Source organism: Octopus bimaculoides, chromosome 6 (assembly GCF_046866305.1).
Source record: "Octopus bimaculoides isolate indiv1 chromosome 6, ASM4686630v1, whole genome shotgun sequence".
NCBI classification, from domain to species: Eukaryota; Metazoa; Mollusca; class Cephalopoda; order Octopoda; family Octopodidae; genus Octopus; species Octopus bimaculoides.
The window spans coordinates 75,581,274-75,598,667 of NC_142933.1; the positions used below are offsets into that span (position 1 = coordinate 75,581,274).

The following is a 17,394-nucleotide window of genomic DNA, read 5'->3' on the forward strand; positions in this document are numbered from 1 at the left end:
TTTGCCAAACCGCTAAGTTATGGGGACGTAAACACACCACCATCGGTTGTCAAGCGATGTTGGGGGGACAAATACAGACACATACACAGACATACACATATATATACATATATACGACAGGCTTCTTTCAGTTTCCGTCTACCAAATCCACTCACAAGGCTTTGGTCGGCCCGAGGCTATAGTAGAAGACACTTGCCCAAGGTGCCACACAGTGGGACTGAACCCATAACCATGTGGTTGGTAAGCAAGCTTCTTACCACACAGCCACTCCTACACCTATTGTTTTTTTAAGAGGTTCAGAAAAAAATTGGCATGTGAATATGAAAAAAAACTTCTTTTTTTTTTTGTCATTTTTGATAAAATAATGAACAGAGTAACTATGACTTAATGTTTCTAATAATTACTTTTGTAATCATAAGCATTTTATTGGCTGTGTGGTTACGAAACTTGCTTTGCAACCATGTGGTTTCAGGTTCCCACTGTGCAGCACTTTGGATGAGTGTTTTCTACTAATAGCCCCAGGCCAGCCCATACCTTGTGAGTGAATTTGGCTGATGGAAACGATGGAAGCCAGTGTATATAAATTGTGCTATGGCTATTGTTCACAGTGGAGGCGCAATGTCCCAGTGGTAAGGGCAGTGGACTCGCGGTCATAAGGTCGCGGTTTCGATTCCCAGACCGGCCGTTGTGAGTGTTTATTGAGTGAAAACACCTAAAAGCTCCACGAGGCTCTGGCAGGGGATGGTGGCGAACCCTGCTGTACTCTTTCACCACAACTTTCTCTCACTCTTTCATCCTGTTTCTGTTGTACCTGTATTTCAAAGGGTCAGCCTTGTCACACTGTGTCACACTGAATACCCCTGAGAACTACGTTAAGGGTACACGTGTCTGTGGAGTGCTCAGCCACTTGCACGTTAATTTCACGAGCAGGCTGTTCCGTTGATCGGATCAACTGGAACGCTCGACGTCTGATGAAGAATTTGTGAATGAGGCTCTACATAGCTAGGCAGGAGAACAGGAAGACACTGAGATAGAGGAAATTACACCAAAACAGCCAACACCGTTTAAAATGTGGAATCTCATGGACATTACCATCCGCTACATAGGAATATCTTTTGATTCTGTGATTGAGCCTTACTATGAACATTTTCAACCATTCAGAGCAGTCGTAATTAAGAAATGATGTCAGAGCAAGAAACAATTGAGACTGGATGTTTTCTTTGAACTAACTTCTCTGACTCCCACTCATATTTCAACTCCAACATTCTATAAATGACATTTGTTTACAAGTTAACAGATGTTACCAGTATCACCACTTGTCTACTTTTCAGAAGAGTCTGCAGGTGGTGGATTCTACTTCATCTACACGTTCAGAAACTGAATTGAAACTACTCGCATTGGTTATAGCAAAAATACTCTTTAGCTACATAATCAAAAAGGTACATAAAAATTATATATTCTTTATGATAATTTTAAAATTATATATTGTGCAGTAGTGCATATCATATAAAAGCTTTTCTTTAAAAAACAGTACAAAATAACTCTGAGGTTACCGTCAGTGTAACATAGTTTTTGGTGCTAACAGTCACACATCCTTATTAGTCAGCTGAATCTAGGAGTTACTCTGTCTGTTTGTCTCTCTCTCTATATATATATAGATATATATATCAATACGTAATTGTAAGCTCCAAGGATCTAAGGGTAGGAAATTTGTACGCTTTGGGCAGTCTGATGAGTAGCTGGCTGGGTACCCCTTGTTGAGTAATTATTGCATCAGAGAACCTGCTAGCTAGGAAACATACGTAGCCTGGATTTTACCTGTTCCACTCCCTCATTTTGGATTTTTATGTACATATCATTTTATCCTTATACTTGTTTCAGTCATGTGACTGGCCATGCTGGAGCATTGCCTTCACTGGACAGCAAAAATTTTGCATGTGTTTTAGACTAGAGCGAGGACAGTGATTCTGAATCCGCACTCAAAATTGTTCTAGCACATCAGGATTTTGAGTTATGTGCATGCACAAGATTATAACTATACTTTCGGCTAGATATTAGCTGTGTTATAAAATTTGCTAAAATGAAAGCAGTATTAATTCAAAATGAAAGAAATAACAACAATAAAACAAACGATGAGAAAATTCATTATTTAGTTTAGCAACAGATGGTGCTGATGTACTGTGTTCAAGTGCCAAATATGTCAGTTTGTTCTTGGTAACTCTCAGTGTTTGTGCTGCTGTCATGTGTGGAATGTGTATCTCTCACTCTGTGTGATTACTGTTTTAACTGTGTTCATTGAATAGGAGAGGTTGTGTGAATCATAAAAACTCCCTATAAATATTTTGGGTGTAAAGTTGGGGACTAAGACAAGAGGTAGGCACCTCATATATGTTGCACCATGTGTTACTCAGGGCTTACACAGTGGTTGATTGGAAAATGGAAGATAATGCCTTTTGCTGTACCAATGATATGGCATTGACCAACCAATCATGTCTTCGATTGTTACTTTTGCATGACTAATATTAGTGGTTTCTCAAAGAAAACCAAAGCAAAAATTGTGTATGCAGATTGTAAGTTGGCTCTAAAACTGGTCCCACATGACTTCAAGAACCCTGTCCCAGTTCCCTTATTACATGATTCACTTGAAGTCCTTGACACATTGCACAATGAACTCTCTGATTCTCCTATTGACAAAGAATATGTAGTTGATTCTAAGAAAATGAGCCATGCTTGCTTAATCAAGAAGATTTGAACGATTTAGTAAGAGACCTAAAATTGTCAAAGAAGAAGGCAGGAGTTTTGGGATTCAGACTACAGCAACGGAATCTCCTACAGCAAGGTATAAAAATTTCCATTTTCCGTTCTCACCAAGAAGGCTCATCTGTCTTTTTCAAGCAAGAAAATAATGCTTGACACATGCATGTGGCTAATGAATGGAGATTGTTTATAGACTCAAGTAAGGTTAGCCTCAAAGCTGTGTTGTTACATAATGGTAATGAAAAACCTTCCATTCTTGTGGGTCATGTTGTCGGTATGGAAGAAACTTATGAATCGATGGAAATCATTCTGAAAGGAGTTAATTACTCAGTTCATAAGTGGAATATTTGTGGTGATTTCCGTCCTCTTAGGACTGCAGCTGGGATATACTAAAAATATGTGCTCCTTGTGTGTTTGGAACAGCCATGATGACTGTCCTAAAAGAGATGAGTGCATAGTTGGTCGGTACAATGTGCAGCATATACCACTGGTAGACCCGCAAAAGATCTTCCTTCCACCCCTTCACATCAAACTCGGCCTCATGAAAAACTTTGTAAAATTAATGACACATGATGGTTGTGGCTTCCAGTACCTAAAAGTAAAATTCGGTGCAGTGAAGAGTGATGCAAAACTGAAAGCAGGCATTTTCATTGGACCCAAGATCACAGAATTGATGTCTGATAACAAATTCAGAGGTAAACTGAATCTAGTTGAGCTGACAGCATGTTAGTTGTACAGAACTTTCTTGGAAATCATAGAGCTGAAAACTATGCTGATTTAATAAACATGCTAACAGTGTATGAAAGAATGGGATGCCGAATGTCCTTTAAAATGCACTTCTTGCATTCTCATCTCCATGTTTTTTCAACAAATCTTGGTGCCATTGGTGATGAACATGGTGAGAGGTTCCACCAGACATATCTGAAATAGAAATGAAGTATCAAGGCTGGTTCAATCAACACATGACGGGTGACTCCAGCATGATGCATAATTGCAAGAGCAAGTGTCTCAAACATTCCTGAGCTGAGCATATCAAAAATAAAGTGAGTATTCTCTTAACATAAATATATTAGGTCGTCAAGTATGAAATTTGTAGTAGGGTATATGGTAAACTTTGACAGCTGCTCATTTTGTGCCATTATCATATTTTGACAATCTTTATTTTTTGTTAGAAAGCTGAGACATCTATTTCTTTATTCTAACCCATTTTGCATTTTATAAAAGCATTTATAAATCGTTTTTTGCTATTTTTGTTTTGAGATGGATAAGTTGGAAATTTGTACAGGTTTGAAATATGAGTTCTTTGTTGGAAATACAGCATCACTGACAGCTCGGAATATTAATGGAGTATTTCATTCTAATATTATTACACAGTAGACAGTATCAAATTGGTTTGCAAAATTTCGTTCTGGTAACTTTGACCTCACAAATGAGCAAGACAGTCGATCAGAAACAAAGGTGGATAATGACGAACTGAAAGCCACTGTCAAGTCAGATCCATCTCAAATTGGCCGTGAATTATCGTTGTTTGGTGTTAGCAAGCAAACAATATTGACTCACCTAGTTCAAATCGGTAAAGTGAAAAAGTTGGATAAGTGGGTTCCACATGAACTCAATGAAGATCAGAAACACCAATGTTTGGAAGCCTGCATTATGCTACTTTCTCATCACAAAAATGAATCATTTTTGAATGGAATTGTAACATTTGATGAGAAATGGATCCAATACAACAACCGTAAATGTTCAGCACAATGGTTTGACAGAGATGAGCCGACAAAACAGTCCAAAAAGCAAAATTCATCAAAAGAAACTGATAGTGTGTGTTTGGTGGTGATCCATTATGATTTCATTAAACCTGGCTTATCAATCATGGTCTAAGTATACTGTAGCCAACTGGACCAAATAATACAGAAATTTACAAAAAAAAACAGCCTAGATTAGTCAACAGATCTACTCGTATTTTATTGCAAGACAACACCAGACCACGCATCACAAAAATGACATTGGTGAAACTAAAGGAGTTGGAGTTGCAAGTTCTCCATCATCCACAATACTCACCTGATCTTGCTGCCACTGACTACCACTTCTTCCAGAATTTGGATAACTTTTTGATAGGAAAAAAATTTAATTCCGACGATGCTGTGAAACAGGCCTTCCAAGATTTTATTGACTCTAGATTGCCAAGCTTCTACAGTTCCAGGCTGAACAAGCTACCTCTGAAATGACAAAAGTGTATTCACAATATGGGTGTATACTTTGATGAATAAAGCTATTCCTTGTATTTATAAAACATTAGCAAACTTTTTTCTTTTCTACAAATTTCATACTTGACAACCTGATACTATGTACCATTACCATTTGCCTTGAACAGATATACTATATACAATACTAATATACTATTATAATGGTTATTTACCTTGAACTTAACTATTCCTGATACTAATATAGTATTTATATATAATTATGCACATGACTCAAAATCTTGACGTGCTACAGCAATTCTGAGTTCAGATTCGGAATCAGCATACTTGATTTAGTATGGTACAGCACCATTTGTCTGAGTAGCAGACAATGAATTATTTTTGTTGCCCTGTGTAATATATATCCATCTCTCTCTCTCTCTCTCTCTCTCTCTCTCTCTCTATATATATATATATATATATATATATATATATATATATATCCTTATCTACCTTCCTTCCAGGTTAGTGCTCTCAGATGTATATATATATATATATATATATACACACATACACACATATATATTGAACCAAATTTGATGACTGGTACCCTTGCCAGTGGAGCGCTAACAGCACCATCCAAGCAGGATCACTGCCAGAGAAGCTGTCTGGCTTCCATGCCAGTGGCACGTAAAAAGCACCATTTGAGTGTGATCGTTATCCGCGTCGCCTTACTGGCACTTGTGCCGGTCGCACGTGAACAAAACATTCGAGCGAGGTCGTTGCCAGTGCCGTTGGATTGACTCCTATGCAGGTGGCACATAAAAAGCACCATTTGAGCGTGGCCGTTGCCAGTACCACCTGACTTGCCCTTGTGCCGGTGGCACGTAAAAGCACCCACTACACTCTTGGAGTGGTTGGCGTTAGGAAGGGCATCCAGCTGTAGAAACTCTGCCAGATTAGATTGGAGCCATCTGATTTGCCAGTCCTCAGTCAAAGCGGACGTTAAACGATGATGATGATATATATTTATATATATACACATATTGAGGAAAATGATTTATTTGCATGTTATAAAAAGGTGACGTTCTTTTGAAAAAATACATTACAAATAAATAAATTGATTGGAAGTTGAAAGTTAAAAAAAAATTAAGATAAAAGCAAAAAAAAAAAAGAACCTAAGTCTATATTTGGAAAGAACTGATCTGACTCTTGCACCTGTATAAATTCACAAGAGCACATGCTTACACATACACATGAGCTCTGATGTGTTAGGCCAAGCTTCTTTCTAAAGATTTTTCCAAATATGGCCATTCCATATTTTTAAGTGTGTGAAATGTGACCATCCCATTTTACAAAAACATTTCAAATGTAAGTATCTCATCCCTTAAAAGCATTCAAGTATGACCATCTCATTTTTATATAAATATATATTATGTGTTGATAAATCTGCTTCATCCAGTCTTTTTTAAAAGTATTCTGTGACCATCCTATGTTTCATATGTGACAATCTCATCTTTATCTGTGCCCCAAATTACCTCACGGTACATTCTGCCATTTTAAAAAAAAATTTTAAAAACAAGATGCATTGGATACTGTAGTCCAGGTTATGCTGTCTGAAAAATATGAAATGGAGTGATGGTCAAGGGTGGAATGACTTTGATTATTGGTCTACTAGATCAGAACTGACCAGGGTTAAACTACTTTATGGAGTTACACATTTGGTAAGAAATAACAGCCAAATTGTTACTGATATACCTTTTATCATAAAGGTATGTTAAATCGACTGATCAGCAGTTAATCAACAACAGACAAATATATTATGCTTAATTTTCTGATTCATATAAACTTTACTGGACAATACATACATACATACATCATGTATGTGTGTATGTATGTATGGGGCTAGGTGTCTTGTTGGATGTATAGGGCCAGTGATGTCACATGAGTGGCTGAGGAGCCTTGCTGGAAGGATAGGAGCAAGAGAGATCACATGAACCGGAGGATGACTAGTACGAGCCTTTTCGCTTCAGAGCTGTTACTCAGGACAGATATGGTAGCAATGTGGGCTCAGGGAATTTGCAGCTTGGTTCTGGTCAGAGATTAGGAGGGTAAGGCACTTATGGATATATCCTGTCTAGGAAGTTTCAACATTATGAGAAGATCTATGAGGTAGATGAGCTACATTTCTTTCTTCCATACCACAAGTTATTTCAGCCTTCATGCATTTTTCTCTGTTTTCCTTTCCTGGATGATATGTCAACAAAAATAAGGATTGGTAGTGATGCCATTAGACTACTCTGTAGTGAAGGGAATGCTATCACTTGGATTCAGAAGATCGAAGTGGTGGCTAGACTGCAAGACATTGAAGATGTGGCAAGTCTCATGGTTCTGTATTTGGCAGGAAACACATTGGTGTTGGACTTCAAAATGAACTAAAAAGACCAACTGGAAGCAAAGAAGATTGAATGGTGCCTAAAAAGAGTTTGTGGAAGGATCACATGGTGCGTTTGCCAAACTAGGAAAGGTGTGGTAGATGGGAGAGTAGGTAGATGTGTATGCAGCAGAAATTCAGAGGTTGGCCACACTCAATGGATTTACAGGGGAAGCCCTGGAAAAAGTAGTGCAGCTAGTGTTCATGAATGGTCTTCTTGACAAGATATTAGTTCAGCTGCAACAGCTGCCTGGTAACAACATGTCTATGAGCAAACTCATTACTCAAGCCTGTGTGTCAATGCAAAATGCAAGGTAAAATGGTGTGGTGCTAGCAGCTAAAGAAGCCTACACAACAGGTGGTGATCAATGAAGGATGAGCAGAGAAGAGCCTCTGTGGAATAGCCATGAGCGTTTAAAGGCCAGTGCTTTAGGTGTTGGGGAACCTTCATAGTGAGGGATTGCAGAAAGCTGGAGCCCAAATCAGTTTGCTACCAGTGTAAACAGACAGGATATATCACCAGCAACTGCAGTCAGGGAAAGGAATAAAGGAGTGTGTATGGGGATTACTGTGACACTACCTATCCCTGAGGAGTCGCAATGGCCCAGTGGTTAGGGCAGTGGACTCGCAGTCATAGGATTGCGGTTTCGATTCCCAGACCGGGCGTTGTGAGTGTTTATTGAGTGAAAACACCCAAAGCTATCTCTCACTCTTTCTTCCTGTTTCTGTTGTACCTGTATTTCAAAGGGGCCAGCCTTGTCACACTGTGTCATGCTGAATATCCCCGAGAACTACGTTAAGGGTACACGTGTCTGTGGATTGCTCAGCCACTTGCACCTTAATTTCATGAGCTGGCTGTTCCGTTGATCGATGCCGTAAGCGACGGAGTGCCAACAACAACCTATCCCTGCAAGCAAGTAGAGGCACTCATACAGTCACTGCTTATAGTGAAAGTCCTAGTTGAGGTGAAGGTATTACAAGTCCCAATGAATATGGGTAGCACAACAATCTTAGTAACCCTAAAAATGGCTAAAAAGTTGAATGGGACGAGTAGTATAAAGGTAGTTGATGGCAGAGAGATGAGATGTAGAGGCAGCAGTGAAGTGGGGTTGGTGGTGCAAGAGAACAAGAATAAGGCTGTGAGTAATTGTGATTGACCATGTAGTGGATGGAGATGATGTGGTAATGGGTATGGATATGGTCAGCCACCAAGGAGATGTCACTATTCATAAAGATGGGTTTATGTTTAGTGGTCTGGGGCACTATGAGATTGCTGTAGAGGAGTTGAGAGAGCCCTGAAGAGAAATGTGCTACACACACGATTGTAGACAAAGATTTTCAGACTGTGTTTGACAGTCAGCATTGGACAGTTGAGTGGCACTGGAAAGGAGGGCCCTCAACATTGAAGAATAAGCTATTATCAATAGACTCTTAAGAGTGTTGCCAAGCGTAAGTTCAAGAGAGAGGTGGAGAAATGGAGAATATTTTAATCTTTTGGAAGGAAGAGGTAAAGAGCAGAGTGTTGCCATTAATGGTAGTGGTGCAGCCAATGGAAAACAAGGTCAGGCTGGTACTGGACTTCCAAGAGCTAAACGACTATGTATCATGCTACATGGGTGGCAAGGTTACCAAAGTCTGCTGCGAAACATTGTGAGAATGGAGACAGATGACGAGGGCTTCCACAATTTTTGACTTGAAGTTAGTATATCTGCAGCTATAAGTTGCTGAGAAACTATAGGAATATCAGCTGGTAGGATATAAAGGCCAAACATACTGTTTGACCAGGCTGGGTTTCAGGCTGATTGAGCACCAAAGATCATGGTGATGGTTCTCAAGTGTAATCTAGGAAAGGTGGACAAGATGAAAAAAGCCACCAGCTCCTATACTGAATACATCTTAGTAGACATGAGTGTGGTGTTGGCAACACAGGCCATAGGTCATCTAAAGAAGTTTGACTAACTGTAAAACCACTAGAGGTGATGGAATGAGGAGCTGCACTAGGGCTCAGGCTGGAAAGAGACCAGGTAGATGTATTGATATTTTGGAGAGGAAATGAGATTCTGGAACTGGGTACCAGCACAAACAGATGAGCACTGTTCTCACTGTGTGGGAAACTGGTGGGTCACTATCCTAATGCAGGTTGGCTCTGAATGATATGTAGCTACACCAAGAGACAATTGGACAGGGTGAGCTGGGGTGGGGAAAAGTGGGAAGGAGAACATGGTGGCTGACATGCAGGAGATCCTAGAAAGGAGTAAGAGCAGAAGACTCAGAGGAAGCTGGTATGTGCTCAAATTGGAGAACAGGACCATATGGTGTGATGCTAGCAGCATAACAATAGGGCTCATTCTGGAAATAGGGGGTATTGATGTGGAGGATACAGCCTGGCCTAGGAAAATGGCTGATTGCAACCACATCAATGTGGCTGAATTGAACATAATGCTGAAAGGAGTAAATCTAGCCTTGAGATGAGGGCTGTGTACTAAAGAGATTTGAATCAATTTGGTCAATTTGCTTGGATGGATGGGATTAGGGATCACTGATGAGAAGAGGGTATGAATGAAAAGGGTGGTGGGGATATTAATAGAATCGATTTTTTTATTACCTATAAAAGGCTACACAGAAAATCTCTTCGACCAATACAAAACATAGAGACAAAACAGACACAAAAAACATAAACTTGGGGAACTAAAATTTACAAAAAGAAGATGAAATCAAAAGAAAAAAAGAAAAGAAACAAATGATAATATGAAAGAATGAAAATGAGGCGTAATGCCCACTTGACCCCCGAAGTCGAATGGTTACATTAAGTCAGTTTTTCTCTTTTACATAAAAAGTCTATGTAATAGACTTTTTATATTAATAGAATGCCAGCTAGGGATTCTGGGAGGGTGAGCTGCTGGATTTGGTTGAGTGAAGTCTTTGTGCCCTCGAATAGGACTAAGGCAGACGTCCTAACCAGAGTGAAGAAAGCCTTGTTGAAAGTGCCAGGGGATATGGAATGGAGGACAGCTGCAGTGTGTTGGCTGAGTGACTTGGAGCTAAGGAAACTGCATATCATGCATCATATGGGAGTGGACAGGACTCTGTACCTAGCCAGGAAAGTTGACTCCAACATTAGAGCATTCAGAAAGTGGTTAGGAGTTGTGACAGGTGTCAATCCATCCACCCCACTGCAGGCATGTATGAGGAAGGAAACATTTCCAGTGAAGTATAACTGGAATCAATTGGCAGTGGATGTGACATACTACTGGCAGAGGACGTGTCTCTTGATGGTCAGCTGCGAACCAAGGTGGATGGCAATGTGAAAGGAAATCAAAACAAGAAGAGCAGATGAAGTTGTATGAACTCTGAATGAGATATTCCTGGAGCGGGGCTCTGTGGATGAATTGCTAATGGACAACAGTACTGCATTTTACTCAGAGGTGCTGAAAGAAATGCTTGATAAGTAGAATGTGAACTGCTTTTTCAGAGTGATATATAAGTGGAAATGGGATTGTGGAGAGAGACGCCATCACATGATCAAGGCTATGGCAGAGAGGGGATATATCTCACCAACTGAAGCAGTATTTTGGTATATGTCAACCTGGTCAGGATAGGATGAGGAGTTGGTGTCACACATGATATTCAGATATGAAAGACAACATTTGTGTATGGTATCACAGCGACTTGAGGAAGAAAGAGTTGTGAATTTTTGAAACAATGTGTTGGTGGATGGAATGCTGCATCATGTCTTGGATGTCCACAGGATCATTGAGTTGTTGTAAACCAAAGGAGGAGGGAGTGTGAGCAACACTCCATCTCTGTAGGGGGTCACAGAGGGAGAGGTGTCTATCCGGGTGGAAGGCAGATTTTGATCAACGACTCTCCTGTCAATCTATCTCTCTTTATATATTTACCATACTCTTTGACACTCACTCTCTTTGTATATGTATTAACCCTCATGCATGTTTAAAATTGCATCTTTTAATGTTTACTTTCGTTTTATGATACACAGTTTATCATGCACAAAATGCTAAACTTTCAAAGCCTGTTTTCTGATTGGGTAAAAATGACCAAACTTTAAATGTCTGTAACATTCTTCAACGTGAAAAGTTACATAAATATACCAAATTTGAAAATTTTCACTGAATTATAAAATTTCAAAATCTCTAACAGCATCAGAAAAAGATCTTTCTTTCTCTCTCTATTTGTCTATCTGTTTCAATCTCTCATGGTAAACTTTCTCACTCTCTATAAAAGTATATCGCAGAAGAGGGGATCATAATAATGATCACCAATTTCCAAAACCCAAGTATTCTTTCGATAACATGAGCCAAAATTGGTGTTGAGTTTGAAAAAAATTATGAATTTTCCAAAATGTCTTTTGTGACAGAAAAGGCGCTTCCCACTGTTTTTAAGTGCATAGTGCAAAAATAGATAAATAAATAATAAATAAATAAAAATAACGGACAAAATCCGTTCGGAAGTGAAGAGAGGAAATTCATAAATTTCCAAAAAAAGTTTTCATAAAAAGCTTCATTTGAAAAGGTGTGGTAAAAAAACATTTGAAATTTCCTCGTCAAAACGGAGAAAATCCAACTTATGTGGGTGTGTTTTTCCGATAGTCTGTCAAGACATCCTATTGTGAAAATTATCCGACAACGACGGGATACTCAGCCAATGTGTGTGTGTGTGTGTGTGATAAGTTAGATAAAGCCGATTTATGGGTTTACCCATAAAGTGTCCATAAAGCGCTAAGTTTTACGGCGTATCATAAGATCCCAAACCTGGCCATGAAAAACACGAATAATAAAAAAAATCTAAGGAAAAACCACCCTTTTACTTCTCGTTAGTATGGATAGCTATTCTAAAACCCCGTCTAATTATATTATTCCTCATAAATCGTTTCGAAAGTTCTCCGGTAATTTTCTTTCATGAAAATGAATGATTACAGATTATATTATATTATATTTTGTGTGTGTGGGTGCGTAACTTTTTATATCGATATATTTTAAAACAACCACTTGCGTCACCAAAATCTAAAATGTTTTCCCAGCTGTTTAAACTGTTTTAACCTAATTTAATCTGTGACATCACACTTGCCCGGATAAGGAAGTACTTTATAACTTTTATGCCAATCGTAGATATTGTATATTTAATTTCTTTATCGTCTCCCGTCTCGTATATAGTGAGACAAACACGGATGTTAAGGAGAAAGAGTGGATTCTATCGGAGTTAAGAAGTACAGTTCTATAGTTTTGGTTTTCAATCACGATCATACGGTGATGACTAATGAAGAAGAAAGTTATGATAAGTGGAAAAAGATGTTTAACTGGACAGAAACACAATGTGATTATCCATTGCAAAACATTTTGCGTGTGTCCTCCAGGAAACAACTTGCCAGACATATAAACATAAAAAGTGAAATTCTCAGTCATAACGGACAATGTCCCGATTTTCGTGGTTTGGCGGAATTGATTGGATTTGATTATCTTGATGTTAAGCAGTTTGAGGCAGCTTCCGATCCAACTTCGGTCTTACTGGACGAGTGGAATTCTACTTTCCATACATCTGCCACGATGGGCAAGTTGTGTTCTTATTTAGAATACTTGGGACGTGTGGACTGTCTTCAAGACTGTCAAAAATGTTTTCGTAAGTTCAGTAACATATTTACTCTCTCTCTCTCTCTCTCTCTCTCTCTCTCTCAAGGACACTTGTTGTGAGGGCTAAGACAACAGAATACTAGTTCAAAAGCTTTGCTTATTTATCTTTGCGTTCAAATCTCACGTGGTCGATTTTGTTTTTCTCTCTTCGACAAAATTAGAACTAATGTTGAGGTGAACGGTAGATTACATCTGTCAAAAAATTTATTCTTTTAACTTAAATCAAAAAGAAGTCCCTGTTTGATTAATTTATATATCAAATTTATCAAGATTTCTTGTTATTCTTTTCACATCTGATGTTAATATTTGACTGGTATTTTATCGTTATACACATAAACTTTTCTGGGTTCAAATACCGCCGCAGTGAACTTAGACTTTTATCATTTCGAATTCGATAAAAATAAAAATCTGTGAATTGCTGGGGTCGATACATATTCCTATCAAGCATTGTTAAATGCGAATGGAATTATAAGAGAAGAACGGTAATTAGATATTAGCCAGTGAAATGATCAAGTCGTTCTTATTGGGACTCCACAAAGTATTTTTTCTACGCCCTTCCTCTGCTTTTGGTATCAACCCGTCTAAAACTGCCTTTAATTTACAGTTTTAAAGTGGTCAAAATTTCATTTTAATTCATGTTCCAAACACCTGCTTAATAATGACAAAGTTATTTTAATAAATTCTTCATTATTTTCAAAATTAATTGAAACAAAGGCAGGATATTTTTCAATAGAAATATGGTAACAAAAGGTTTAATAGTTAATGATAGTAAGGCGGCGAGCTGGCAGAAACGGTAGCACGCGGGGCAACAATGCTTAGCGGTATTTCGTCTGTCTTTACGTTCTAAGTTCAAATTCCGCCGAGGTCGACTTTGCCTTTCATCATTTCGTGGTCGATAAATTAGGTACCAGTTGCGTACTAATCGACTGCCCCCCCCCCCCCAAATTTCGGGCTTTGTGTCTAGAGTAGAAAAGAATGGTTAATGATAGTGATGATGCCTTTACTTATTAGACATAAAATCTTGCGTTTATGTAAAACATTTATGTAAAATATACCAGTACCTTCCTAGCTCCTGTAAGCATTTTAAGGGGTCTCACCTCTCCCCCCCCCCCACTGCCCATAAAGTATATGGGAAATAAATATTTTCTTTACTTAGGGAGTTGGCTTATATTAGTACATACTACCAACAACTGAGTGAAGTGAGGACTGTAGAATTAAATGTCTTGAATTTGATGGATGAAAGGAGTTTGGGAAATTGTAATTTTATCCCATTGGGTTAGTAACAGTTTAGAGAAAGAATTTCTGAAATTGCTTGTATGTGGGGGTGGGTGAGATGATAAAATTAGTGCTAACATTTAATGCAGTGAATATTTAAAGGCTAAGAGACAATTATGTTTTGAGTAAAAGGCAATATTTAATCACTGACTACTATTTAAATTAATCCAGCAAGAATGGGACACAACTTTAGAGAAATTTTGATTAGTTTTACTCTGCAAAGCATAGATTTGACTTCATTGGCCAGTATAGTCTATCTGAAAAAGAAATTACTGTTAAGAAATTACTCAACAATACCATTTGCATAAAAAACAGTAGTACTTGTCACATGTTAATCCTTGGTCGATCAGAGAAAATGTATGTCACTAATTACCAACTGGGTCCAATGGACCCAATATTTTTCTTTTAATTAAATTTTATTCAAGCTACCACTATTTCCTAGCTACATTATATATGCTATCAGGTGAATGAAGAATTACTGTTTCTCATAAATTTTAATACAAAAATACAGCTTACAGAATATATTATAAATTTTAAAAATTACAAAAATACAGAATTACAGCTCTTTATGGCAGGGAATGCAGACAACATTGGAATGTTCTTGGCAAACATGGATATTACAATTTTTACATGAAGTATGTGTTTTCCTGTCTTTTTTTGGGCCACACAATGAACATCTTCCTTTTTTGTTTGGCTGAGGTTGGAGATTGTCTTCTTTTCTTGTTTGGTTGAGAAATGTTAGCAGAACTAGAAAATTGTTTGTCATGTTCTTGTTCAGCATTAACTCCAGCAAGTTCCTTTCCTAACTGGATTAGGCACTGTCTTCTTTTATCCTTGAAACTTCGCAAGTGAAGCTGTTTAGCAACAATGAAAGCATTCACTGCACTTATATCAATCATATTGTAGAATATAACCATAGGCCATCTTCGAGTCATTCTTTTGCAAGTGTATGTCCTTACCATCTTATCTGGGGTATCTACTCCACCTTTTGTTTTGTTGTAACATGTAATAAGTTCAGGTTTCGTTTCATCACTTTTTGAATCAATTGAAGGCTGAGAGTGCATTGTACTCATAAGTGTGACTCCATAATTTTTCTTGGGATACTAAGATAGGATCATAGAATCCTTTTGAAATCCAAATATTGTGTTGTTGCTTTCTTTTTCTTTTCCATTTGTGAAAGCACTTGAAAGTTCAACTCTGTTCTTTCTAATTGTTCCAATTAAAGTAGTTTTCTTGCTAAGCAGCTTTCGAGTCAGTCCTGGACTTATAAAAAAATTATCACAAGTTATATTGCGACCAGTATTTTCAAGTTCTTTTACTTGGTCTTCAGCAACTCTTGAACCTCGATTTGTCTCTCTCCTTTTTACTAGGTCTTTTCCAGTGTAGATTTGCATTTTCCAGGCACAAGATGTTTCACTGTCGCATATTACCCAAATTTTAATTCCATATTTCCCTGGTTTTGAAGAAATATATACCCGGAATGGACAGCGCCTTCAGAATGAAACTAATTGTTCATCAACTGTCATGCATGAACTTGGAACATATCCATCTTGCAAATTCTGATCCCACATTTCAAATACTTCTCTTCTGGGCTCCAATTTATCATCACTTCCCTTTTTTCCTTCTTGCACTAGCATCATCAAAATGCAACGCTTGTAAAATCTGTTGAAATCTTCAACAGCTCATAATTTTGTTGAATATTGGGTGACCATCTTCTTGATTCCATAACTGTGACATTTTCATGTTTAGAGTTATAAACACCTATAAAAATAATCAGTCCGATAAATTTCTTTAGTTCAGAGTGATCAATTTCCTTCCATTTATCTTTGTATGCAACCTGACCATCAACATTTGTCCATTTATGAATTACTTCAAGAAGATTCTGGTGCATAAAGATAGTAAAACATGTTTCAATGCTAATATGTTTGACTTAAGTGGTAGAAATTTTTTGACATTTTGGTTTCATATGTAGAATGGAAAAATGTGTTTTGGGTTTCATTTTAGTCACTCAACTGTTGTAGATTCTCAAGAAACTTGCTTTGCAACCAACATGGTTGTGAGTTCAGTCCTGCACAGCGCCTTGGACAAACGTTTTCTACTATTGTTCCAAGCTGACCAATGCCTTGTAATTGAATTTGGTTGATGAAAGCCCATCATGTGTGTGTGTGTGTGTGTGTTTGTATCCTACCACCACTTGACAACTGGTGTTGGTTTGTTTACATCACCATAGCATAGTAGTTCAGCAAAAGAGACTGAAAGAATAAGTACCAGATGAAAAAAATATGTAATGTGGTTGATTTGTTTGAATAAATCCATCATAGCAGTGCTCCAGTATGGCCACAGTCCTATGACTGAAACAAGTAGAAAATGAAAAAAAAAAAAGTTAAATGTTGCTTCAACTTTATTTTTTTAATATATACCAATAAAAAGGCAGTGAGCTAGCAGAACTGTGAGCACATTTAGCAAACTGGGCAAAATGTCACTAAACATTTTGTTCATCTTTACATTCTGAGTTCAAATTCTGCAGAAGTCGACTCTGCCTTTCATCATTTCAGGGTCGATAAAATGAGCACCAATTGAACACTGGGGTTGATATAATTGACTTAGCCCTTTACCCAACATTGCTGACCTTGTGCCAAAATTTGAAACCAATATATACCAATTAGGAAGTTGTATTTATGAGTTCTTCAGTGAGAATGGTTTGTTTTTTTCTTCACAAATTATGTCTCTTGGTCAATTTTAAAAGGAATATATTTTCACACTCACTGAAGGCAGGACTTTTTTTTTTAATCTCCTGGTTAAAGTGAAACAAACAAGTTCTGCCGATCCTCTCTCCTCCATTGTTTGTCACTGAAAGCAATGTTATGGTTTGATTTAATACCATATTACTGTTTAGTTGCAGATCATTGCTGATGGCAACAGACCTATGATTAAAGGCATTCCAACTTTGACCATCCCATGTAGTTTTCAACTGTAGTGTCCTTAAGACTAAGTGGTACTGAAATGTTTGGATAATTCTTTTACCTTCCTTTTATATATCATTGTTGTTCATTGATAGCCATATATATCCTCAATATTTCTGAGCCATATTCTTTATTCAGCT

General features: G+C 37.8%; 1 protein-coding gene and 1 long non-coding RNA gene across 2 annotated transcripts in view; one reads left to right on the forward strand and one right to left on the reverse strand.

The window, feature by feature from the left end:
- Positions 1-2,128: 2,128 nt before the first annotated feature.
- Positions 2,129-12,406, reverse strand: LOC149135266 (uncharacterized). Its single transcript, XR_016242323.1, has 3 exons — positions 10,927-12,406; positions 4,816-4,973; positions 2,129-3,678 (listed from the first exon to the last, which is right to left on the reverse strand). It is a non-coding gene; the product is annotated as an uncharacterized LOC149135266 (long non-coding RNA).
- A 119-nt stretch (positions 12,407-12,525) lies between these two features.
- The window catches only part of LOC106879143 (myeloid differentiation primary response protein MyD88), a 28,813-nt gene continuing 23,944 nt past the window's right edge, over positions 12,526-17,394 (forward strand). Inside the window, exon 1 of the mRNA XM_014928579.3 lies at positions 12,526-13,005. Within this exon, the coding sequence (XP_014784065.1) occupies positions 12,639-13,005 (367 nt within the window). The 5' untranslated portion in view covers positions 12,526-12,638. The remainder of the gene's footprint in view (positions 13,006-17,394) is intronic.